Source organism: Platalea leucorodia (genome assembly GCF_965183815.1).
Source record: "Platalea leucorodia genome assembly, chromosome: 8".
In the NCBI taxonomy this organism is placed as follows: domain Eukaryota; kingdom Metazoa; phylum Chordata; class Aves; order Pelecaniformes; family Threskiornithidae; genus Platalea; species Platalea leucorodia.
The window spans coordinates 52008984-52036249 of record NC_138830.1 but is presented as its reverse complement, the minus strand read 5'-3'; the positions used below and the strand labels follow the sequence as shown (position 1 = coordinate 52036249).

General features: G+C 40.4%; 1 protein-coding gene across 1 annotated transcript in view; it reads left to right on the top strand.

Annotated features, from left to right (window-relative positions):
* Positions 1-2149: 2149 nt before the first annotated feature.
* Positions 2150-27266, top strand: part of LOC309594295 (polycystin-1-like protein 2) — a gene marked incomplete at both ends in the record, with an annotated part of 41603 nt that continues 16486 nt past the window's right edge. Inside the window, 22 exons of the mRNA XM_082319846.1 lie at positions 2150-2537; positions 3084-3248; positions 6510-6695; positions 7435-7545; positions 7972-8119; positions 9811-10031; positions 10684-11088; positions 12207-12305; positions 14971-15205; positions 15903-16023; positions 16285-16426; positions 17333-17478; positions 17957-18121; positions 19014-19139; positions 20531-20713; positions 21752-21876; positions 24050-24149; positions 24839-25064; positions 25476-25669; positions 26099-26329; positions 26555-26656; positions 26872-27050. Of these exons, the coding sequence (XP_082175972.1) occupies positions 2150-2537; positions 3084-3248; positions 6510-6695; positions 7435-7545; positions 7972-8119; positions 9811-10031; positions 10684-11088; positions 12207-12305; positions 14971-15205; positions 15903-16023; positions 16285-16426; positions 17333-17478; positions 17957-18121; positions 19014-19139; positions 20531-20713; positions 21752-21876; positions 24050-24149; positions 24839-25064; positions 25476-25669; positions 26099-26329; positions 26555-26656; positions 26872-27050 (3998 nt within the window). The remainder of the gene's footprint in view (positions 2538-3083; positions 3249-6509; positions 6696-7434; positions 7546-7971; positions 8120-9810; positions 10032-10683; positions 11089-12206; positions 12306-14970; positions 15206-15902; positions 16024-16284; positions 16427-17332; positions 17479-17956; positions 18122-19013; positions 19140-20530; positions 20714-21751; positions 21877-24049; positions 24150-24838; positions 25065-25475; positions 25670-26098; positions 26330-26554; positions 26657-26871; positions 27051-27266) is intronic.

Sequence of the window (27266 nt, the reverse complement as noted above, 5' to 3'; positions counted from 1 at the left end):
GTTTATCACAAATGTGAGTCAATGGCACCTACTGGAAATGCATAGTCTGTATCACTGAGCCAGATACATTTAAGTACAGTCTCCTTCATCACACCTGTGTTTTCAAGAAACAGGCTGTATTTCTCATATCTAAGAGGACAAAATGGGAGGGCTGGCTGCCAGTTCCCCCAAGCCTGGGAAGTCAGCACGGCCCAAGAAGAAGCAAGGACTCTGAAGGAAATGTCATGAAAATATAGTGGTCGGCTAACTGAACAGCAGCTGCCCTCAGCTCTGACTTCTGCAATAGCTTGAATATAAAACAGTTGGGCTGGGGGTTCCCAAACTGAAGCCTATGAAGTTTTGTATGCAGCTCAAAAGGGTCTCCTAATTTGCAGACATCTGCAACAGAACCAGCTGATAATCATAGTTATATGGTCTCTTCCAGGAAGGGGATGGATGTCTGGGCAATGACTGGGCCAGACCCATCAGCTAATTAGAATATGGATTGGCCTTCCCCAGAGCTGGGAAACCCAGTCTGAATATTCACATCTCAGCTGCTCCATCAGCCTTCCCTATTAATCAGTCAGAAATTAATGTGGGATCTGCTCCAAGGGTTCCATAGCTGAGGTAGGTCTTGATTTTCAAGTGTGGTGGGAAAGGGGATGTCCAGCATAGTGTCCATCCCTCCATCACAGTGCATTTTCTTCCCCTTTCCTCTCCTCCCCCACAATTGTCCTACCCATTAAACACTTCTGTAGACTTTATCTTGAAAACCCTGATCATAGTCCTGCTTTATCTAGCTGAGCAAGGTGACTATGAACTGGAGGTCCAGAAAGGTCTTGGGATTGAAGATCACTCTTAAATGCTTACTGGATGCAGTACACATACTTTACTTTGCAAGAAAGCTTTAGAGAGTTAGAGCTGGACTGGCGTACTGTGCGATATGTGCATTACTTTCAGCTCAATAGTGCAATGCAAGTGGCATTTCTGCAATGCGGGAATTCAACCAAACATCCCTGCTTCCTGCGCCCCTCTGACGCAGTATCTGGCTCGCTGATCCATGTCTAAATATAAGTGCATGTTCTTTCAGTGTCAGGTTATGGTGGTATAAATTAATGATAATTGCATCAAATTCAATGGAGTTAATGCCAAGGACAGGAGGACTGCAATAGCTAAAGATCCTTATTTGTACTTTATTTCTGCTAATCCAGTGGCCTTGTAAACCTGATGGGTATCTATCTTTTGTAAGGAAGTTCAGAAGCACTTAGGGATTTCAGCTCCTAAATGTTGCTGGGCTGGCTTCCCAAAGTCCATCAGCAGCCTTTGGAATGTGCACACAGGGCTCCCAAGCAGCTCTGATGATTAAGGCAATACTTTAATCTTTTCTAAATCACTATTTTAACTTCTGGCCTTCCCTTCTACCTCCTAACAGGTATGAATACTGTAGCTCTATATAGTTAAGCAGCTTAGCTTTTAAGGGATGATGGGAGCATTTCACTTGGCATGTGGAATTCTAAACAGACACAAGGCTTCAAAATGGAGCTTACTTGGGACAGCTGAGATGGACCTGCGTATGTGTAAACAGGTGGACAGGATGAATACAACACAATAATTGTAGACATTGCATTAGCATCCAAAAGAAGCACCTCAAATAATTAGCATGCAAAAGAAGCACCTCAAATAATAATTATTAAAAATAAAGCAATCCAAAACAATTGAATGCATCTAGAGGAGCACTGTGTGTTTTCCTATCTCCTAACTCCTCGTGTTTCTCCTTTTCCTCACTCTCCTCTCATTCTTACTATTGTATCTCTTTGTTGTTGTTGTTGTAAAGACCTCCAGCTTTAATGTTCACACAATCGTGCCTTTGATGTAGGTGCTTTATCTCACTTTCCCATGTGTCCAATAGCAGCATATATCAACTTTATCTCCTCTGCTCATGAGGAAAGCACTACTCTAATGTCTTCTCTTCAAACTGACTTCACATGGAATGAGACATTTATGCAACAGGCCTCACAATGGCCATTGCAGTGATTTAGCATCAACACTTGTTGTGTGTATCCTCAGATGCAATCACCGTTATATATTAGAAGCAATCTGTTCCACGTTCTATTGCTGCTATTGTTGCAAGCAGCAAAGAGGAAGGAGAAATGCTGATGATATGACAAGGATGATATCTCAGGCTTTTGAAGAAGGCAGCAAAAAGAGTGGTGATGTGATAAGCAAGACCAGTACCACACGGGGCACTGAGCTGAGAATGTGGCTTGGGATCGCAGTTCTAATTTCTCTCGCTGTATGCTTGGCTGTGGAGGAGGCAACCGTTGATGAAGGAATCCCTTGCTCGAAGTACCAGCTAGCTTTCGACCGTTCATGCTATGAGTTTGTTAGACTCCAGCGTACCTTCACAAGTGCCCAGAGCTGGTGTGAGAGAGGAGGGGGGCACCTTGTCTTTATTGAAAATGAGGAAACTCAAGAGTTCTTGCAAAAACATATTGCTGAGGATCAGGAATGGTGGATAGGACTGATCTCAAACTCCTTGCTGAATGAAACTACTGACGGTAGGTGATTTTGAAATCATGTCTTCTTTAAAACTGTATCAGCCCATGATGCTTACTTAATGTGACAACAAATGCAATCTGTCCCTCTGTAGATATCTGCTGAAAAGCCACTGTCTTTTGTTGCTGTAACTTCAGATTTATATTAAGATGTTTTAATTGCCTGCTTCGCTTCCCAGTTGCATTTGTCACCCTTTCCATCAGATCTTGTGGTGGTGAATTAGATCAGCTTGCTGACCCAGTGAAAAGAATGTGCTGGGTTAGTTCTCCAGCAGCAGAGCAAGCTGAGCCAACTCATCACGCTAGGAACTGCTGCAAGATCTGATGCAAGGGAAATGGTGGAATCTTGAGGCCAGGAGCTCAGGGGGAAGGGGCAGTGTCTTAGCGATTATGTCCGGTAAATACAAAATGTAATTGAAGATCCCTACGCAGACTAAACCACCTCTGCCGCAGTAGGAGCAGGGCTACAGTCCTGCACTGCAGGCTCTGACTCTGTAATTGTGTTACTGTGGAAAATAAACATTCAGGACATGATTACTTTGTTCACAGGGTCAATGATTTGGCTGGACACTTCAAATATAAGCTACAGTAACTGGTACAAGGATCAGCCGTCTCCCTTCTCATCCACATGTGGGTACATCCTGAAGAATGCCAAGTATCAGTGGGGCGTGACTGAAAATTGCAGCCAGGAATTTGACTTCATTTGCGAGTTTGGTAAGATACACAACAAACAGCTGGAAGGGAGAAGTGAGCATGCCACGTTCACAACTGTGCATAACTTGCCTTGTTGCTTTCATAGTGGCTGTGCAATAACTTAATAAAGCTTATTAAAAGTGAACAAGCAAAAAGCCATATAACCCCAGCAGGTGCTCTTTTTCCAACGTGCTGAGGTAAGATCTGATCCAAAGAAAGGACGAACCCTGAAATCCCTGGGAGATGTAGGTGCTCAGCAACTAGCCATTAAGGTCCAGGTTTCCAATAGAGGGCGAGTAAAATAGAAATGGATCCAGGAGTGAATCTAAATGGGTAGCAGTCCATGTCTACAGCAGACATAAGCTAGGTAGTTTAAAGCCACTTTGAGTAGTGCATAATAGCATGGTTGCAAGACTAAACTCCCACAATACCATAGTACCTGAGCTAGGTAGGACCTGTATGACTGCCCTGTAAACATACTCTTAATCATAAATACGTGCCAAAATAATTTCCATTTGTAACTGAAGCAAAAATACGGCCAGGTTTCCAGAGACACCACTCCTAGCAGCCTGGAGTAAGCAAAAGTGAGAGCAAGTTTTTCTTGTTTCTTCTCAGACCCTTCCATCAGGTGAAGTTCAAGGGCTTCTCCAGGATAAGGAAGCAGACGGGGACCTGTCCTGGTGGCATTTTAGTGCTCAGACAGAAAATCTACAGACATTGTGTCCCTTAAATTGTGACTTGGAACAAACAGTCCCAGAAAGGAATGCTGGCAGTATCATCCCATTCAACATATAGATATGAGGGGAATTTGTGTTCCTCACACTTTGCACATTAGCCAAGCATTTTGAACTGTAACTAGTACTAAGGTCACAAGCACTGGAAGGACAGTCTGGATGTAGGCTCACTATATAAAATATAAAAAAAAAAAAAAAAAAATATATATATATATATAAAAAAAAGTTTTCGAATCCAATATGCAAGTACAGGTTACCACAAGCCCTAGCAGTGCTACTGCCCTGGTCCAGTACTGTACTGCTTCTGACATAACTAACAAGTCATCCCACGATCAGCAAAACTAATAACGTTTTGTTTCCCGTCCTGATTTTCCCTCCCTACCCTCCTCCTCAGCGCTCCCAGTTCACTCCCATATCCCCAGCACGTCCCACTTCTGCAAATACTTTTCCCTCCCCTGCAGTTCTGCAGCCGCCTCAGAGCCCCAGCTGTACGTGCTGGCCAGTTGAATCCCACATGGTGGAACAGATAAGCATGGGGTTATAACGCCTACCCCTAATAGAGGCAGTGATGTAGCTCTTTCTCTTCTGCCTAGCTATTGATTTGCATTAAATTTTAGGGTGTTTTGAGGTTTATATCTATACATCAAATTTGGCTGAAGATGACTAACGTTAAAAATGATTGGGGGAGAGGAAATTGGCAGACAGCACAATCCCTTAAGCTTATTTTCCTTGCAAAAACAGGCTAAAATTATTTTTCCATTACAACTACAGTAGACAACTGTCTGTTTGTAAGGAAACTATCATCTGTTACCATAGGATCTGACTTAAAGCCCATTAAATTCAAAGAGTGCTTGCATTATTGAGCAACAATGTCCTACACTACATCCATCATTCCATTACCCAGGAAACCGAGAACAGATTGAGGCAATCATAGCCTTGTTTTCAGTATCTGCAGCCCATGTCCATTAATACACATCCCTATTTCAATAATAGTGTAGACTCCTCTTTTACCAGCTTTGCACGCAAGGAGTTAGATCTAATATCTCAAAGAAACAGAGGCAATATTTTCATTAGTTTCCCTGGGCATTGAATGTTTGGACGTTCCTGCAACCTGACAGTGCTTAAGTTTGTCTCTCTGTAAAATGGGCATAGTGATACTTAACACCTTCACACACAGCTACGGTGAGGCTTGGTTCACATTGACTTTGAAACTTCAAACGAAACAGATAGATAACTTATCTACTTGATCATCTGAGATAGGTATAAGTGTACAAACAACTAACCAGACAGTGTTCTGCCTTCATCCTTTCTTTGGTCATCTATCCTAGCATTATTTGTGTTTCTCAATGCAAGTAAAAACTTCCTGTATTATTATTTCTTATTATTTCTATCCTACCATTTGGTGCTCTGTAGATTAGCAATTCCTTGTGGTAAAAACACACGTTTTGAACTAGGGTTTGTACCTAGGAACACAAACCGTGTTCTGTACATTTTTCCATTTAAAAGTTGCTGAGACAGCAAATACTATGGGAACTCTCTATACAAAGTAAAAAACAAAAAAAATGCATGAGATGATAGTCCGTATTAGAATTCAACAGCAAATTATTTTTCAAGCTTATTTAGAGAGCTCTAATCTGTAAACTGATCATGTTGCTATAGTTACAGCCAGGCTTAGATTTAGCCTTTAAATAACAATAGCCCACAATTACTGCGGTGTGCACACACTGGCACTGTTAATCAAGGTACTTAAGGGGAATGATCAAAACAGCAACTGGAGGAGGATGTATTTAAACCTGAGACAGCTGAAACAAAAACATTCTTTTGCAACACTCCCATAGGAGAGCAGTCTTTCTCGTCCTCCTCTTCAGGGTATTAAGTATCCTGATTACTACAGGATACTAAGAATTCTGAAAGATCATTAACTGTCCCAGATTAATCAAAGAATGAGGTGTATGCATTTAGAGATACGACCTTCCTCATTTGAGCAGTCCTGCTGAATGAAGTCAGTCAAATATCACACAGGAACAAAGGTGTTTCTATAGCAGAAATGGGATCAGGTCCCATACTTAACATGCAAACTATTCTCCAGAGCAATTACCTGAATATCATGCAAATCACACACCCCCACAAGGCTCTTTCGGAAGTAAGCAGTAACTTTAAACATTCCAGTACTGCAGGTCAAATAAATGCTAAGTGTTTTCCATAAAAATGTTTATTTTTTAAATTAAAAATATGTTCTTAAATAACAAATAATTAAATAATATAATAATTATATAATATAATTATTTATTATTATATTATAAAAATAATTTTAAAATGTAATAAAATAAATAATTTTTAAAATGTTCTCAAATTTTTATTTAAGACAGTAAAAGCCATAAATCTATTCTTTTGGATTTTTAAAAGCAAAAATATTTTATTCTTTGTTCTTTTTTCCATTTTCTTAATTGCTTTGCTTAAAAGAGAGAAACAAAAAAAGAGGAGGAGAGTTGTAGCAAGATTTTTCAGAAATTCAAAAAGTTAAATCTGACTTTTTTTCCCTTATCAGAATCTGGCCAGAGCATTGCTTGTGATAATTACAATGCCACTGTACAATGTGGATCAGGAGAAGTTATTCAAATTGGAGAGAGCTTCTATGGACGGAAGACCCCTCACTACTGTGTATCGGAGGCTCCTCTCCAGTATGACACAGATGAAGACTGTAGCTGGATCAGTGTCAAAGACGAAGTAGCAGGTAGTACCTTATGGCATTGCTTGTCGGAAGCACAGAGTACATGCCAAAGTTCCCTGTCCCTAAAATATTTTATCTTGAATTTCAGTAGAGTTAGTGACTAGGAAAGTGGATTATTCCTAAAATGAAGGGAATCACAGAGAACTGACATGGAGGAGGTTCCCACAGGAGGCTGGATGGAAAGGAGGGATTTTGCAAGGAGCAAAGATTCAGAGAAGGAGAGGGGGAGCAAATGGCGAACAGGGCTCCTCTCACTGCGTGAAGAAAACATGTGGGCACACCAATTCCCTGATGAACTCCATGGGAGACCCTAGGTTTGACAGAGATGGAAGAGAACACATCCAGACAAACCTAACTCCAAAGCAGGAGGGGTGAAGAGGCTGGCACCCACGGGGACGGGAGGGCAGGCGGGATCTGCTGCTGCCTGCCGTGTGCCAAGCACACAGCCTGCTGGAGCTACAGGGCTCCAGGCTTGCCAGACTAAACAGTGACTGTGGCCTGTCCCTCTGGTGATTCTTTGGGCTTCCAGCCAAAATTAAACCCTCTCTAATTCAGCTTTATGCCAATAAAGTGGAACGGTGCTAAGAAATACCAGGCAATAAGCAACACACTAAAGTCAAAGAGATGTGGGAGTTTTTGTCTAGAAATCAGTGACGTGATATTGCTCCCCCTCTCCTTTTTGTTTCTGGAATCATCTCTCATCTGAGCTGTTATGTCAGTCAAAGATGGTCCTTCTTTCCAGGCCAGTGTCATGGTCTTCAGGCCTGCCAGGTGGCAGCGGACGGCGCTTTCTTTGGAGATCCTTGTCCAGCTTCTGGAAGCTATTTGTCTATTCAGTACCACTGCAAGGAAGGTAAGCGGGAGGGGGCTGTCAACGCAAAAAGCCTGCTCTGCTCTGTGCTGTAACACTGTGACCATTGATATTTATCTTAAAAATCACTGCTCCATCCTCGGGGAAGAACCTGGAAAAGCGGTGACCACTAAAAATAGGCATACAAATGTAGGTTCCCTGTCCTAACTGGGGGTTTTGATAGGATACAAAGCCAGGAAATTCAGACACATAAAACACACTTAAATGAAATTATGATGTTCCACCAAGAATCTGGACCACTAGGTATGGAAGAGAATCAGCTCCCTGTCACACCACTAATGCACTCAAATTAGCAGCAGTATCAACTCTGTTTTGGAGAAGGCCTGCTCTCAATACATGAAAATTAATTGGATTATGTAAGAAATGTAGGCAAACAATGGCACTGAATTCTGTCATTATGTTTTACAGGTCTGCAGCTTCTTGTAACAGATACATGCTTTGTCTTTGAAAATATCATGGTCAGTTTGAACTGGCTGCTCTCTCCATACTCTGGCAACCTTTCCTGTATCATTAGCACTGGAGATGGCCACACTATTGATCCTTACTACCCTCTAACGTAAGATATATCCTTCATCTATCATCAGACACCCAGTACATTTCACTGCTTGCATTTTGTTGAATGCTTCAAGACTCTTAAATGAGATGTTAAAAATCAACTAGATTAATAATAGACTATACATGCAAGACATTTGGATTCTGCAGAAACTTGTTCTGAAATTAATACAAAATTTTATGTCAAGCTGCCAACCACAGTCTTTCTTCTGTTTAATATAATTCCTATTTCTTACTAAGGGAATTTATTCCCGACCCTAAGCACACAAAATTACTGAAAACATGTCAGTAATTGCCAAAGAAACAGGCAAGCATTATTTTCTTAAGTTTGAGGAGTATTTTTTAATAACATTTAAAATAATACAATGGCATTCTGGAGTTTTTCTTTTATTTTAATTGCATAAAAATTGTGTCTTTAAAGGCTCAAACATTTTTCTGCTGGATTTAAAAATCAGATTTTGTCCTAGTGCTAGGAATGACAGAGAATGGCTCTAGAAATTTATTTGTCTACTAATGGAATCCTATTTGAGTCAAATAGAAAAACAAGAGTAGAAGAATGAAAACGAAAAAGTAGTAACATACTAGAAATAGTAAACATTCTTTCAGAGCTACAGACACAGGCCTGTAGCTGTAAAGAACTTGAAAAAAATCTTTGCTAGTGAATGGTGAAGTGAAATACGTTTGCTAGCTGCAAGCAGAGGCTGGCTGTTTTTATGGGAAGCCCTTTTACCCCCCTACTAAATGGCTCACAGTCATTCTCATCTGTTATCTGTGCCCAGTTTGATACCCACTCTTACAGGGATTGCCTTTTCTGGTCTTGTCACTGGCATTTTTTTGAAGTCCAGTTAGAATGAAACCTTTTTCTTCATTAAAACAGCTAATGAAACATATGCATTGTCAAGAATGGTATGTCCTGATCTTTGTTTGCATTTGCTTGGTGGTACCATGATAAGAATATAAATAGTTCAGAGAGAATAGTGTCAGGAATATTACTTATTTGCCTTCCCTGGTGTATGTCATTCAAGAAGGATATCCTTAGGTTCTTTTCACCATCTCCCTGTGCTTGTTAGTAATAATAGCAGCTACCGCAGACTTCTTCATATCCATTCATCTCCTATTGCTATCATGACCGGAGCTGCACCAGACTCAGGAGTGAAGAGACATTTTTGCCAGCGTGGGCAAGTATAGAAGCAGCTGCATATGAAAAAAAAGAAAAAGAGCAAGGGAGTACTCTGACAAAATGCTGAGCAATCTCAGCTTCCACTGTTATATCTAAGAGATGGTCAATTGGGAATAAAATAAAGAATAGAGAAATTAAGGGCACCATTACATGTTCTAATGTGCATAGTCACACGTCTGTGCTCAAAGCCAACAAGACACAAACCAGATCTAATGCCACATGTTATTGAACTGTAACCTACCTACTTTACAGCAAAATGTATCCATCCTTATAGACATGCTTTGAGAATGACCACCCCTGATATGTATCCTTAATGACACCATAGCTGGAACAAAGGAACAATCTTCAACCATAAAATTCTATGTAAATAAACGAGGGATTACAGTGATTGCAGGAGGGCTCAGTCAGGTCAGAAATTTGGGAACCGTGACCACTGTTACCAGGTAAGGGTAAGGACTTCCCAGGACAGTCTTCCACAACAAGCAGCTGTTCTCTTTCTGTTCCAGACTGGTCAGCAATGTCACATATAGATATTCATCGCCTGGAGAATTTACTGTTTTTGTGGAATGCACCACCAGCGAATGGCACGTGACGGCACAGAAGCGGGTCACTGTTCAAGATAAGATGGATCAACTAAGCATTACTGGGTGCTATAGCCAGTACGAATCTGGGAACAGCTCTTGCTGCCGTACACTGTATGGGGAGTTGTTGTGGATTCAAGTTGAACTCAATGGAGGTGAGGGTAATTACTCTGTGTGATTTAAATGGCAGGCTAAATATTATGCTACCCATGGGATAGAAGCAGGATTTTCATTATGCAAAACAATACTTCCTTTTAGTGAATGCTTTCCCTCTAATCATTGCATTCCTGCAACTAAATGCTCTCAGCTCCATTGGAGGCGTTCTTTCTCAGAGCTATTATACCATCTTAAACATAAGTATAAACACTTTTTCCCTCTACACAAAGCTGACAAAGCAAGAGCATAACTTTAGTCACATGAATCCCCATGAAGCCAGTAGAAATATTTCCATATTGCAAGTTAGGAATCCGCAGAAATACTTCTCTGATTGAGGGTAAGAGGATTCCACGCTGAGCCGCTCACATTTGCCGATGTATATTTTGTTCTCACTTCAAGTTCCTGGAATCCACATATATGCTTAAAACATGTTCAGTAGTATATGTTTTAATTCTCTTGACTGCCCTAACACTCCCAGCAGAAAACACATGTGATGATAGACTTCCATAGGGAGCCTACAGGGGCACAAGAGCCTGCATTGCTGCAGTGTTCTTAAGACTGCTTTATAAATACCTGAATGCTGCACAAAGCAGCTAGAATTGGATGGCCTTTTACACAAGCTGTGAGAAATTTTGAACTGTCTTTTTGCAGGCAACGGAGTGACCTACATTATATTAGCAGATAACAGGACACTCGCTGAATCCAGTGCAAAGGAAGGAATTGTCCCTCACAATCTGACACTCGACAGTGTCTCTCAAGAGCTGCTAGGCCCAGGGATACATCAGCTGGAAATCCGAGCATCCAGCAACACAACCGCATCAGAGATCTCTGAGAGCATTGCTGTTCACTTAATTGAGCCAGTATCTGGTCTTCAGGCTGCATTAGCTTCCCACACTCTGCAGCTGGGGGAGAATTTGGAGATAAATGTCTCTGTGTCTCATGGTGCCCCAGATAAGTTGAAGTTTGAGGTGATTGGATCTAATGAAACTCACTCTCACGAAGAAGACGGCCCTCATGGGGAACCTCGAGCCCACATCATTCCTGTGCAGTCTGAAGGTACAGCATGCTGACATCTCCTGTATTTCGCAGACACGCACAGCTGAGTAGCAGAGTTCACATAAACAGTCACAGAACCCTGGCGTAGGGGACAATAATGTACAGCTGAATTTGGTAGCTCTTCCAGCTGCTCAAACTCGGTCTGCAGAACACTATGAACAGCATGAACAGCACGGTCTAATTGACTTGTAAGTGAGCTAAAAAAATTGAATTGGCAACTGGGTTCTCCACGCGGAGACTGAAAGCAAGGCTTCACCTGAGTTTTGCAATAAAAAAGACACAGTGAATGAGGGTTTATTTTTTCACGACACGATCTGATTCAAGTACAAATGATGACATTTTCCTGAATCACAAAGTGTTTTCCTCCTGTTTGTTCACATGTATAACTTCTCAATTTTACACTCCTCTGCATTTTACACTGCAGTAATTAATAATCTGAGGAGTTCTCAGTAGAGATGACAAAGAAAAGGGGAGCTTTTCTGTGCGTCGGTCTCCAACATGTAGTTTTTGTTGGACTTATGAATAAGCTTTTTAGTAATTTTTTCTTTCTATTATTAAGAAATCAAAGCCTTTAAAATGTGGGATTAGGGAGATTGTCGTTAAGAGTTAATTCAGTGGCAGAAGATAAAAATGTTTCCTCCTCTAATGAACTATTCAAATCCCAAGCCAAAGCTGGAACACTAGAAGCTAATTATGATTTCATTTTATGTTTTAAAATGATTCAATATTAAAAGTTTTATTGGGTCTCCCTATACCCATTTGAACATCCCTTCCCTTCAGGCAGAAATTTTCAAACAAGACAGCTGGTCTCTCAAGATGCCTAAACTCATTTGGACGCCAGTATTAGCACACCTCTAGTTTCCCGTGTGGCAATACCATAGCCAGCTGACACAGAATAGCATTGCAAGTGCTAGGACAAAGGCAGCTGAGTTATTAAAAAGCTGAGATAAAGGGGAAGAACATTTCTTGAAAAGCCTTTCAGCAGTGGAAACTCATCAGAAAATCCCCAAAGCTCTTAACAGAAAACAACAGGATTTTCTGTATGAATTGGATTTTCTATCCCAAACATGAGGAACTGGTCCCACTTCTATTCTTAACTGGCCATTTGTCTTCTCTAGGTACTTTCCTAGTGAAAGTGGTGGCCATGAATGCCTTCTCAAACATGAGCCTGGATCTTGGGTTCATCACCGTGTTGGCAAACAGTTCTCATAAAGAAGGTAATTGCATTAATCTGACAGTGCTGGTTTTGACCACACGTCTTTTTGCAATCAGAGCATTTCATGGAGTGTTTATGGTTTGCATCTAGTAATTGCTTTCCTTCCAGCAACAGTGCTGAAAACATTTGTGGGGGCTTCTTCCTGATGAAGGCAGATACCCAGGCTTTGAAGCAGTCATAAATTAGCATCACTATATGTTATACATTGCACATTTACTATTTGTGCTAGAAATAGTTAGTGAAGTTTATGGCTTGGGACATACCTCTGAAACCAGGAAAAATTTGCATCACAGCAGTCTCATAAATTGCTGTCAATAAATGCTTGTAGATGGCTCATCCTTACATTTACAAAAGCAGATTATACCAGGAATAAAGTGACTTTAGTACTAATCCTATTGAGACTTCCAGCGCTTTCCCTCAATTTCTCTTTGTACATCGATAAAACTCCATCACCTTCTGTGAATTTATTTTGATTTACACCGTTATGTTTGAAGAATCAGGATCATCTTCTTTATTGTATGTGACTGGCTTGTTGTTACAGTTTTCCCTATTGTAACTAGACTGTTTATCACAGTTCTAGAGTCTGATTCTCATAGCCCTGTCTTTCACCCTGTCGGTAGTCAAATCCCCTGTATTTAAGTCATAGTCACTGAGGATGTCTGAAAGCTTCACAGGTAGCCCTAAAATATTCTGCTCTTTTTTGTATTAAACAGATTCTGCTAAGGAAGAAGGCAGCTCCAAAACAAATACCCAAAAGACAAATGTAAGTATTATTTAAGGATCTTTCTTTAAAATTGAAATGCTTAGAAATTTTTCTTACCAGTAAAAGTGCTGCATAAGATATTGAAAAAAAGTATTCGTAGCAAACTAGATTATGGACTAGATTTTCTGTGCCCCATATGGTTTAACATAAAATCTACACCAAAAGGCTCTGAGACGAATGTGTTTACAGGCATTCAATCTACAATTTGTAAAAGCCTGCAAGTAAAAATTACAAGATTAGAGAAAATGAACTTTTCACAATGATTCAGTTTTGGAAGTTGAAATGTGCTTAGATGAGTTTTTAAATTATCTACTTGACTAGTGGAAACCTCTCTGAGGTGCTATCCTTCAAGCAGAGTTTAATATATTTTTATATTGTTTCTAAGTGTTTCCTACTTCTGTATCAGAATGTTTAAGTTACTTTGCAAAGAAGAAATTACCAGTTTATGGCAAACTGAGAAACTAATGATACACCAATTGCTAGCAGCTGCGCAAATTTAAATAATAAAATTGCCAGATATAATGTTTTGTTATCATCTAAAAAGTCTAGTTTTTACCTGTAACACTAGCAGCCAGATGTCTGCTATAGGAGATGTGCTCCTTCAGAAGAAGGCATCAAGGTTTACAGATTGCCTGTAAGAGTATATTGCATCAGAGGAATATAAATCTAATTCAAAACTAAGTTTATCAATCACAGTTTGTTGCACAGAAAGACAAATTCAGCTACCTCCTTCTTCTCTTTATCATCTATAGCCATAATGTATCCAATTCAGATAAAAAAGGAATGTACTAGATGATGTACTAGAAGACAAATGATTGTCCAAGGGTTAAAAGTCTTGGTCCAGAAGTGGAAAATTAATGAGAATTAGTTTCCTAAGCACCTGCATTAGTTTTGAAAATGGGAGCTGGGCTCCTAAGCGACTTATGAGTTCGGGAGTATTTTGCCACACAATTTCTCTGTGCTATCTGCTTCTATTCCCATAGTTTCTACTTCCATACTATCACTGATCAGGGAAAGATCATTTAAACCACAGATCTGCATACAGTGATTTGGGGTCTAAACTTTCAGACGTTTTTCATTATAAAGAAGCAAGATACGTACGTGTTTATACATGCTCCTGTCCTAACTGATACATTTACCTGTTATTTAGGATCACAAAAGAAAAAACAAAATATATATTAAACCGAGTCGCCATGTGGATCCTTTCACAACTGTTACGCTTGGCTGGCCGGACAACAACAATAATTCCAGTTTTCTCTGGTCCTGTGGTATGTGCATTTCTTCAACTTTTCCACCAACTTCTATTTGATGAGTGACAAACTCACTGTCATGTCACATCAAGTGGTGAAAATCTGACTAACGGATGGTTTACTCTCTGGCTTTAAAGTTTGCCACTCACTGTACATGAAGAATGTCCTTCTACCTTACCCTGGTTTTAACACTGAACTAATTCTGGTATATAATATGGCATAGTACTCAGTTTTTGTCTTTTCCCAAAGGTGGCTACTCCTACGTCTCAATTTTTCAAGATCTGCCTGTCCTAAGCCCTCACTCTCATAGCCAAGAACTAATCCCAAGTGACTTACCTAGTTAGGCATTTGCAAGGTACATATGTCTCAATAAAACAGCAATAATTAGCATCAAATATGATGCAAAAACATTTATGGCTAAAAACTGGATTGAGATTCAGGACATCTTTGTTCTGTCCCCATATTTATCCCTGGCCTCATATATTGCTTTGAAGAAGTCAGTCTGTACTCTGAACTCCGATTACCCACTCTTTAAATTGCGCTCAGGAAACTTGTTTTCTCTATAAAGCTCTTTGAAACCTACGGCAGGGAAGTCCTTTGTAAGAGACATGGGATGTTATGACTGTTCTAATTATAAAGGATATGTTTTGCAGGAGCTTGCTGGCCTGAGTGGAACAAATGTGTGCACCAACAGATAATCCTAACCAACCAAACTGAGGTGCAAATCCCACCTTCCTGCCTTCCTCCTCCAAAGTCAGCAGTGACTGTCAGGGTTACAGTCCGAAACCATGGCAATGAAGAGAGGCAGGACGAGCAATGTCTCTACGTGACTGCAAAACAAGAACTGCAACTAGAAATCAGGTCGATTTTAAACCACAGTGTTCACTGGTTAATATTATTACTACACAAACATAGTGTGAGGCCACAGTTTTCAATAATAATGATATAAAGTGATAAAATACTTATTGATGCAAATTTATTTATACCTTACCATCATAGGAATCACAGACAAAATGGGTCTTGCTACATTTTCCAGTCCACATTTCTGAACATAATCCTCTTATAAACTGAGTAATATTCTTCCCAAAACCATTTAGGGTTTTTGACCCCAGTACATCCTTTCAATGTTGGAGATTTTCATGTGCAAACCTCATTGAAACAATGGGAATAAAAGCCATAAAATATGTCTGAAATTCATACTAGACACCCAGATACACATTACTGATTTAAAAAATCTGTTCTTCAAGAGTCTAGTGCCTCATTAAAGAGCAGTGGCATTTCAATGATCTGTTAATATAATCATTCAGGAGCTTAAATAGAGGCAGGCTTCGTTTGAGAGCCTGAATCAGTTTTGCAACATAAATAGTTTGTGGGTTCTGGGCCTCAGTCATGTTGAAAATGGAGATGAAGGTTCCCAAATCTCTTGCTTTCAAATCAAGTATTTCGCTATTTGTGAGTTGTGTCACCTGTCTCATATTGCAGGGCTTTTGCAGATTTTCATCAAACGAGAGTAAAACAATCAACATCAAGGACTATGACATCTCACACAGTTACTACTTGTAACTACCATCTTAATTCCTTACAGGTGTGAGGCAAACTGCAAGCCAGTGAATGCTAGTGATGAAGTTGTTTTGAGTGTCTCTGGACAGAAGGACTCCCAGGCCATATATTATAACTGGTATTTAGATAACGCGTTCCAAACCAAGGTGAGAGCATCAGATTTGTCAGAAACACTGCACACACAAAAATAAGCATCCATCCTGAGGGAATGCCACGGGGCCTCAGAGTGATACTTTGTCAAACGGACGCTTTGGAAATAATAGTGAAGACCGAGACACGGGGGTGCTGGGTTTGGGAGGGGTTATAACGAAGGGCACCAAACTGCCACCCTGCTCCTGATAAATCACAACAGAAATCATAGCAAAGGGCCTCTACTGTCATGTTTTCTTTTCTGTCTGATTTTCCAGCCTACACCCCTCCCTCTAGCCTGTGGCCTGACTGGTTTCCGGCATAACTCTCTGAATTTGCTTCAAAGCAACACATCCACGTTGAAAATGAACAGCTCTTTCTTGCAGATACAGGGAGAAGCTTTTCAGATTAAAGTAACAGGTAAGGGCAAGCAGGGTTTTTCAGACTCCTTTGAGATAGTTTCTGCCATCATGACATCCCGCTGACGTTACACACACATAGCCTCACTGACAAATAAGTTAAATCATTCCACAGGTTGAGAGATATACGTGGGTTCTTTAAAATAATTAAGAGCTAAGTTTGTTCTGGGCTGTTGCACAGTAGAACAAGTTCAGTTATCTTACTCCAAGCTGTTAATAACTTTGTTAAGGCTCATCTGGAAATGAAGTTATGCTAAATACTTGGTCAAATAATACAGCTTTGCTTTATAATGCAAACACCACCATGGTTTTAATAGTTCTTTTCCTCTTATGGCTTATTCAGTAGCAGGATTCATTTCTGATTAGGCCTACCCTGATGTTTCTGGTGCCTGAACAAACAGCACCATTGGTAGAGTAGGCAAGATTAATGGCTGAAGATCAGTGCTGCTGGGGCTCGATTATCGCTGATGTTCTGCTCCCTCCGCTCCCAGCGATGTCTCAGCGTGGCTATGGGGAGGAAACGTACCTCGTCAGCACCGTGCCTCCGCCCGAGACCCCCAGTTGTGCCGTGTCTCCCAAGCAGGGATCAGTGCTCACCACGTTCGCAGTCTCCTGCAGCGCTCCTTGCTTGGCGGATTCATGCCAATCCAGTCAGAACAGGCAGCTCACATACTGCTTCTATCTGAAATCGAGTAAGTCCTGAGGCGAACTGTTTGGCTAACTGGTTCTCTGTGGTTCTAGCAAGCACTGTTACTGTTGCTGACAAAAGTAAAGGTACGACCTGCTTCTGCTCCCCAGGGAGACTGAGTCAATCAGGCCCACACAGAGCAAGCCCAGAGTCCTGTTCTTAGAGAACAGGAGGTGTCTGCATAGTGTCTGGTAGGTGACCCCCTCTTTCCTATTTCAGATTCTCTCCTGCACTGTGGCCCGGATCCTGAACTCTTTCCAGTTTATTTACCACTTGGAGAAGAGGAAAATAATTTTGTTTTACATATGACAATCACTGTTAGCAACAACTATGGTGATACGGTTCAAACTAATGCTTCAGTGAAGGTACACAGTAGAATTACTTTATTTCAAGATCTCTCAAGTTGATACCTAATCTGCGATTCACTTTTGGAGCTTCTTCCCATTTTATGCTTATTGCTTCCGTCTGAATGTGCTATAATCACCATTTTCCTATCTAAAAGAGACTATTCTCTGTGGACTCAAGGTAGTCAAAAGAATCTTCCACTGTCCTTTCTCTAGGATAGAAGTTTAAAAGGTGATCTATTTGGACATTGGGCAGCATAAGCTGTATTTTGTGAGTCTGGAGTTACCCTGTGTAGGCCCCAGAAAACTCCTGCTTCTGCCCCAGTGTCCCAGTAAGGACATCCTTATCAGGCCACTAAAAATGAAACATTAAAAATGGGGAACACCAAGTTTTCTGTCCCACTCTAGCTAGGCTGTCAATAAGATGATGGTGGAAGCAGTTCAAAGATAGTTATAACAGCGTTACCAACGTTAAGAGCCTATCTGATTTCTTCACCAGGTTGGACACGCAGATATGATCGATGGGAACCTGACCCTGCAGGATATTGTATCTGAGAAGGCAAACACCATCCTAAAAGATGGGAACAACAGCATGAGTCTTTTCCAGCTGTATAAGTCAGTGACATCAGTCCTTAATCAGGAGACGCAAGAGGAAAGCTTTAACGTATCTTTACAGATGGACGCACGAAAAGAGGTCAACCAGACACTTGTTTTCTTGCAGTACAATGCAATATAATGGACTCTTCATACTCTTTGACAGGTCTTAAGTAATAAAAAGCTTATATATCACCACCTGAAATCAATGGAGGTTTCAAGTTTCTAGCATCCGTCTTAAGTGTTTGGCACAGGTTTCAGCTATTTGTCACTATTTGCCCACATAAATAATTTGTTTTATCATTCACCAGTAAAAGAATTCATTCTCAATTGTTAATGCATTAACTTAAACTAATTTGGATGGTCTTTTTAAACTTAAAATCAACCTGATTTTCCACAAACAATTTAAATATTAATAAAATAATAAAATAGCCTCTCCTGCGGGAGAAATATCCTATCTAATTTTCCCAAAAAGTACTAGATGGCAGGTAATTTTAGTTCCTTTCAGCTACCAGCTTATGTTTCAGTTATAAGCTTATATTTGTACAGTGCTTTCAGTGCCTCAGATGAAAAGATCTAGAGAAATGCAATGTATCCTTCAATTATGATTCACTATTTGAGTAACATCAATCGTACATGGCTCTGCTTTCTCTGGAAGTAGCATTTATACGGTAATTCACATACATTAGTACAAATCCTCACAAGTAACTCTTCTTGCTATTAATGGATGTTAAGCGTATAAATTCTCTGTGTTGGAAGGTATCATAAAACTTGTGATTATACTGTTACTAAGGCAAGTGGCATCTTGTCAGTAGACCTAATATCAGTTCAAATGATCCTTGTTGTGGAGTCTTACTCTACCACATAATTTACAGCAAGCCTGGCTGTCAATATACAGCACTACTTGCACAGTCCTAATTAGCATCTTACTCCTTTGCCTAATTATCCCTTTTCATCCCAAGCTCCGAGGGCTGATGCTGACAACTCTCTCTGCTGTGAACGTAACATCAGTGCAGACTGCTCTTAAGATGTCAGAAGTATTGAAAGAAATCACTTACAGAAGTGAAGAGCTGTCTGTCTCAGCACAGGTAAGAAGCAATTCATCTGCTATCTCCTCATGCGAACAATACAGACTCTATTGCACCCCACTGACCTTGGAAAAGTTCTGGTGCCTTACAGTTATCTGTTCTTTACCCATTTTGTCAGCTGTACCAGCATGTGTATTTTGACCAGAAGGGAATACATTTTGCTGTTTAGAGTAAATGAATTTTGACTCACAGACAACATCTCAGCAACCACTACAATCCAGGCTATGACCAGCTGGCCAGCTACATTTTATGATGCATCTTTAAGACGGAAACTTTAACTTTCAGTCAGACATGTTAGGATGTATATTTTATGTTGTAAAGTACTCTTAGAATCCTGAAAAAAAACGGCCCAGGAGGGTGTTTCTAGAATTGTCCAGATCCATTGGTCCCTGATCCATGCGCTGTCACAAAATGCATGCAGGCAACCCGTCAGTGAGGCAGGAACATGACAGCACCCAGTGGAACTGAGCACAAATGTTGAGACTGGCCTCACAAAAGTATTTCTTGAATCTTATCTGGCAACATGACATTATTAGTAGGTGATGCTATTTATGCATAAGGAGCGAGCACATGGGAGGACAGAACAAACTGTCACGGGGGAAGTTTCCCAAATATGCTGGCAATAAAAAGAGCTGTCCTGATTTCTGATGTATTATACAGTTGCAGCCAGACAATGGCTTGGGAGCATTTCAGCAGTACGTGGTTAACTTTGGCAAGACAAGAAGATAGCTCAGATTCAGCACTCACCCTACAGTAAGGCTGCTAAACGTTTGCAGACTGCGGGAATGGATATGTCCAAGCTTGCAATGAATTTGCTTGGCTGCCTCACCAGCCTGGGCTAAAAGCTGGCCAGTGCTTTCACAATCACAAAGCAATCACTGGCTGCATTTGGGCACAAAACAAAAGTTGTAAAACTCATTCTCCTTTGGCACTTAACACAGCACAAGGCCAAAGGTGGTATTCCAATAGGGTTTGTGGAAACTAAGATTGACATGCATGTGCGCTTGACAATACGGTGGTATTTTTTGGACACACCACCCAAGGTATAACCTGATTTACTGCATTACTGTACATCTAAACTGTATCCTTGCCCAGTGTTTGACAGACAAGCTTCCTTCAGATGTTATTCATCTTTTTTACGGATTAAATCTGTAGAAACAGGCTGCATTTTTCAGGCCTGTATTACATGTTAGTATACCATCATCTAGTCTGTCATCTTTATTGGTGTTTGAGGTATTACCCCAGCACAAATAATTACAGTAAAAACAGCGTTAGCCACAAGTAGTCCCATGAGATTACTTATGTTGCAATATTCAGTAAATGACACAAGTGTCACTTCTGTCATTTGTAGTACCAACACATAGAAACTTTTCCCCTTGCCTCCCATGCAGGTGGAAGCTAGCAACACTCTAAAAGATGTCAGTGCTTCCTTGCTCACTGTAAACACAGAGGACAGCAGAGATGATCAGAAGTTAAAAGATGCAGCCAACTATCTATTTAATGCAGTGAGCAATGTCCTTAAAGCTTCTGTAGAAATCAGAGCTACGAACACTTCAGTGCCAGAGGCAGAACAGGTAACTTTGGTTTGGTCCAGTTTGCAGTGGACTGTGTGTGAACATCTGCTTGCTTTGGAAGGTTTTTAAGAGTTCTGCTGCCTCTCGTATTTTTAAATTGGCATTGGGTAGGGTTCATTGTGACACCGCGATGAACGCGAATATCAAAGGAAACTTCTCTCCAGTTAGACCTGCTAGACTGAACGGTCTGCTAATGAAGATGATAGAAGCCTCTTAAGATTTGTTACATTTAAAGCTGAACAGGACAGAGCACTGGAGAACACAGCATCAGCGTGCAACCTCTAATGGATGACAAGCACGCAGAGATTTTTTTCGGATCTGATTCTATCCCCTCCTTTTGCCCCGTAATTCAAGGAAGCCACATGTATTCAATATTCCTGATTGGCTCCACTACTTCAAAGCTGGAATCAGCTCTGGTTGATGCTTATACTTTTTCAGAAAGCCCACTCTGATTTTCTGTTCAGAATTATGCAGCGTGTTTATTTTGTCCTATCCTTTCCTATCTGTATGTGAATTGTCACAGTTGCCTTTGTGTGCTTCCTGGGCTGAACATACTTGAACTTTCATCACCTCAAGGGAGCAGGGCATGAAATAAACCTAACCTGAGAGAAAAGGCTATGAACTGTTCGAACTCCCCCAAGATAGCACACTAATAACACACAATTAGTATGTAATTAGGTCTTGCTTTTGCAAGTAACTAAACACTAAAGTGTGCAGCTAAAGGGCATTAATGTACAGAAGTGCAGGAATATATTGCATTAAATTGATGTCATGTTTGTAGTGCTTCAATAGAATACAAAAGTAAAAGCTGTAAGATATATTTATTTGCTGTCTGCAGTGTTTTAATGAGAATCACAGAAATTGAATTGCTGATTAGAATAAGTTTCTCTGAGATTCAGAAGCACATCACCAAGTTTGCCAGCTTTATAAGACACTGAAAATTAGTATTGTTCTGAAAAGGAAGTAAAGGCAAATAACGTGCATCTTGATGATTATGAGGAGCTTTGTTGCAAGTTTCCTCCTCTAATCCTTTTCCAGAGTTCAGTGTCGCACCAGCTCCTGAATACAGTTGAAAATCTACAGAGTGCCCTTCTGTTTGGGAAAGAACCAGATGATGAACCAACCGTCCTTACCGCTCCTTCCGCCACAATGTATATACACAGGTAAAAGTAACGGTGTCTCCCAGCTAGGCTCCCGATAGTTAATCAAATTTGCCCCAGCTATTCATTACATTGTCCTTAAATGGAACCACCGAACTAAATATTGTAGCATAACGACAACTTTAACAGTGCAATGAGGCTGTCATTACTAACTGACAGCAAGAACAGCTTGGACTCCAATTAGCTTCAATAAAGCCACTCTAGAAATTCTCATGCTGTGTCTTCTTTGACCAACGGAGAATTTACTCCTATTTTCTGGATGAAGCAGTAGCTGCTTACCTCTGAAATTAGGTGGAAAACTCATGTCATGCCAGTTAAGGGACTTTTTTCTTTTCCAAGTCGCCAATAATGACATATTATATAGAATTGTAACCAGCTTGGCAGAAGCAAATATAACCATGAGGAGCCTCATGAGCATTCTCCATTCCCTATAATCATCCCTAAATTGTTCCCTGAGAGCCTGGTTTTCATCCACATTTAACTGTGCGTTCAAATCAAGAACACGTTCACACAGAAACCAGGTATATCTTTCACATAAGTACACCTCGTTGGGTACAACTTCCTATCCAGATACACCAATTCCACCCCTTTTTTCATGATTCTATGGTAGTGTTGTGTGGAGTACTACGTCAGGAACAGATAATGTACACAGTTTACAAGTTTAGTGGCAGAGTTAGAAATAGTTTTCCAGCTAAGTTATACTTGTGAAGTGAGAAAGCTTTTTCTCTAGATATGAAGTCCACGCTATTGATGGTTTTTTTTCTGTTTGTTGTTTTTTTTTTCCTATTTCTCTTTTATTCTGATCCGCTTGTGTCCGACCCTAACTGGACAGATTACAAACAGAAAACATGGATGGCACATCCATTAATATCTCCAATTCCAGCTCTGCCAGCTTTACTCTCCCACCTGCTTCCTCTCTCAGTGTTTCAGGAGCTGATGATGAAACAGTGGATATAAGGGCAAGTAAACAGCTTCTATCTGACTCGATCTCATATACAACTTACATTCTTGGTCTAGTGGTTTTAGAATCTTTTCTCCTTTTACAATGAATACACAAGCATACAAGTCATCCCTCCTGTCACGCCAAGAAAATAATTATTTGAAATATTTTTGTTCAAAGAAGCCTTCACTTATCTTAATTGCATGAGATTGGTTCAGCAAGCTAAGGAGGACTGAAAGCTTAAATTCCCCATACCATCAGCCCCTCACATACACTGCTGATTCATACTTGCATGGCTAGAGAAGGCAATAGAATGAATCAATACCTATAAATCTGTTTGCTGTTTGTGTACACCTAACAGTCTGAGGAGGATGCAACAACTCAGAGTCCATATCACCATTAAAACTAACCTGCAGCAGTCCTGTTTCATCCCAGCTAGAAATAAATGAGTTTGAGGCACTCAGATCCTGCAGGAGACAAAAGGCCTGTGAATGTCCTGATGGTAACACATCCCTCATCTGAATTAGGATGTAGTGTTTTTTCCCTCAGAACAACAGATTCCATATTATTGTCATATTCGTATAATAAATTTTCTAAAGGCCTCTCTGGTTGATTTGATACTCTCAAGAAACCCCTACAATAACTGCACAATATATATTGTTTATTTCATTGTGTCTTTTCCAGCTCTGCCAAAAAATGTCCAGAGCCCACTGAAAACAGTGGAAACACATCCATTTTCTTACCTGCGCGTCAGCAGAGGCTTCTGAATCCTCTCATTGGACTGACGCCTCAGACATACTCTTCAGTGCACTGCTATCATAGTAGAAATAGACTTCTGCTCCTAATTCCAAGGGGGGTGCCACAGCCTAGCTTTGGTGGAGTTACTTTGAAAGAGGCTTATGCAATTGCATTTTGATATCTGGTGTCTAAAAGGAAAAAGGGTTACAATGAGTGGAAACAATAAACCTTGTTGTACACATATTGCATTTCAGAATCAAAATCACTTTCAAGGTTTGTGTTTGACCTACCTTAGGGATAAGGCAGCTTTCTTATTTAAACCTGGATGCAGGCTTCTTTTAAGTAAGTAAGTCGAGCACTGTTTGGGTCTGAGCTCAAGCTTTCACTATTCAGCAACTTAGAGTGTGAATGTAATTAAATATTGACAATAGCTCAAAACTGATTGATAATGTCTTGCTAATAGATGGTGAGCTTTGCCGTGAATCCCTTTTTCTCCAGTGACACCAGTTTTGACATCAGTGGAACAGTGGGAGGTCTAAGTCTCACTGGTCTGGATGGGTCGATCATACCAGTCAGCAATCTCATAGAAAACATTGAGGTAAACCCACTATTTTCTATCCCTCTCCCTCTTTTTCCATTTTTTCTTTCTCTATTAACGAACTGTCATTTGTCATTTGAACATCATCTTCTGAGGTGACTGCAAATGGTGGTAGTGTTCATTACGTTATGTAGTGGGATCATGGTGTCTGCATTTGCGATGGAGGGATTTGTATCATGTGAAGAATGAAATAACAAACATTTCTGTCTTTTCTTAAAAAAGAGGTATCTTAATCTTCTTTAAATGGATGTGAGAATGCTAATGGTTGTGGAAAAAGACTCCAGATTACAGTCATCCCGAAACACAATGTAATGTCTGATTTCATCATCCAAAAACTGTATGTTCGTATTACTACTGTTTGGGCTTCCTAGCCCATGTATAAGCTGACATCTAAATCGTTCATATCTGCACTTCAGGTAGCCAGTGCTTCAGTTAGAGTCTCAGCTCTTCGTTCAGAAATGCACCAAGGATCACAGACTTTGTGATGAGTTTACATAGGTTTCAAATGAACTTCTCAGAGGTTAGCTGACAGTATCAAGAACATTACTATGATGCCAATATTTTCGCTGGCCATGCTTTCCCTATGTTATGAAAAAAGATTATCTAGCACGTGGCTATATTGTGCTTATAGATAATAGAAGCAAGATGCTTTGCTGTATTTAAAGCTATGTCTTTCTGTTTAAAAACAGATAATGTTACCAAGGCTTTCAGCAACTCAGGAAGATAAGATTCTGCTGAATCTGGGCAATTTTAGCACTTTCCAAGTCAATGTCACCTCAGAAAACACATCTATAGTGATCCACCTGGAATCTGAACATGACATTCCACTAATACTTTACTTAGGGTACGGTTATCGTCCAAATGAAACTAACTATGATATGAAAAATCATCTGTTCTGTAAGAAAACTGCTGGAGGTAAGACAACTTGTTAGTGACCCACGAACTTGCGCATTCTGGGCTTACGTAAGCAAAAGACTTTCCCCACCCATAGCAAGTCCAGGGCAGTCAGTCTGGGGAGGGCTCATCCACAGCTTTACAGCACCTGCGTATTTGCAGAATGAGCCTTGACCATCAGTTCAGCCGTCTAACTGGAAAGAAATCTCCCGAGTTTCAATTTGTCGTGCTTCAGGGTTCCAATCTCTAGTATACAGTGTTCACTAACAGGAGCAAAGAGTGGGATGCTTTGAACAGGGAGTTGCTAAGAATGATTTCATACCATGATTTCATGTTTCTTCAGTTTGCTTATTTGATTATATGCAATACAGCTGTGTACTTCTGAATTAGCATTTCTATATATACATTGAAACTAAAATATTTATCTTCAAGGTGAGACAAACACCTGGGTTCTTAGCCCGGAAGAACTCCTTTTTGGAGAGGGAACCTACTATTTCATGGTTTTACAAGACATGGGAATGGATTCCACAGTCTATGACAGGCTAACTATAGCTGTCACTTGCTTCGCATCCCGCTGTGTATTTTGGGATGAGCACCAGGGGAACTGGAACAGCTACGGATGTCGTGTAAGTAGAGAGAAACAAAGCAATGTTTATATTATATACTTCAAAGCTAGCCCTTATAACCACCATCTTGTAGTAAAATGATAGCATTGAACTCACACCATAAAACAAGATAACTCTGAGATGTTTTAATAAACTCAAGTTTAGTCATACCGGACTAAGCTTCAAATTACACTTCCATTTCAATTTCTTGGGATGAGCTTCTATATAAGAAGAAATGGAATCATTCTGACAAGGCTGTATTATATTATAATGCCTGTTGCTGGCTAGACATTAGAATTAATATTCCTTATTGGAACTTCAACAATTCTTTTCTGTAGAGCAGCCCTCCACACTAGCTTACCAGTCTCGGCGCTGTCTTTTCATTTGCTTGGTAAGTTATCTAATACTTTGAAGCCAAATGTTTTATTAGGAAATTTTTCTGGTTTTCAGGTAGGACCAAAAACAACTCCTAGAGGCACACAGTGCCTCTGCAACCATCTGACCTTCTTTGGGAGCTCCTTCTTCGTCATACCCAATGCCATAGATGTTAGCAAAACTGCACAGCTCTTTGGTACATTTGTGGACAACCCCGTGGTGGTGACAACTGTAGGATGCATCTTTCTGATATATGTGCTTGTAGTTATTTGGGCTCGAAGGAAAGACATCCAGGATGATGCCAAAGTAAGTCTTCAGCTAATAAAGACTGAAAGTATTTAGGCCAATTCCCACTTTGCCTAGCCTGTTTTAATAGGAAGTCTTCAACCAATCCTACTCCCTTCCCTGTAACTCTCTGTTTACTGGTAAGTATGTGCATCGTTCACAAGATGATAAATTCCTATCCACAGCTTTAAGGAATCCATACTTACAGAACAGCTAACAGACTGCTTGTATTGTGTCACTCTGCAGGTGAAAGTCACAGTACTGGAAGACAATGACCCCTTTGCTCAGTACCGTTATCTTGTGACAGTTTTTACAGGCCACCGCCGCGGGGCAGCCACAACCTCCAAGGTATCAATGGCACTGTGTGGTAAGACAGTTTATGCACTTATTTAGAGAACTGGATGAATAACGGAGCCCCTGCGCCTATTAAACAGGATGGCTTAAATGCAATGTCTAAGCCAGAAAGTCCTTAGATTTGATGAAAGCAGGAAGAGTATGCCAGAGGAATAATCATACATAGGATCAAAATGTGCCAGTCTTCATTTTGCCATCTTATTCTCCAGGTGACTCTCACCCTCTATGGACTGGAAGGAGAGAGTGAGCCACACCATCTAACTGATCCTGATACACCAGTCTTTGAACGTGGAGGAGTGGATGTTTTCCTACTCTGTACCTTCTTCCCTCTTGGAGAACTGCAGAGTATTAGGTTGTGGCATGATAATTCAGGGGACAGTCCATCCTGGTAAGTGGAGACCTGGAGATCCTAGGAAGTAAAGATCCAGAAGTATTTTTTAATAATGCTAACAGTTTTCCTTTTCTAGCACTTGAAAATTATCCTTTCTACAGTTCAGGATGGAAAGAAGTGTTTGTTAGTTTCTCATTTTTGCAGAGGAATAGATCAAATTAAACTGCAGGACCAGGAACGCTTCCCATATCCTGTGTCCAGTACAGGATGGGA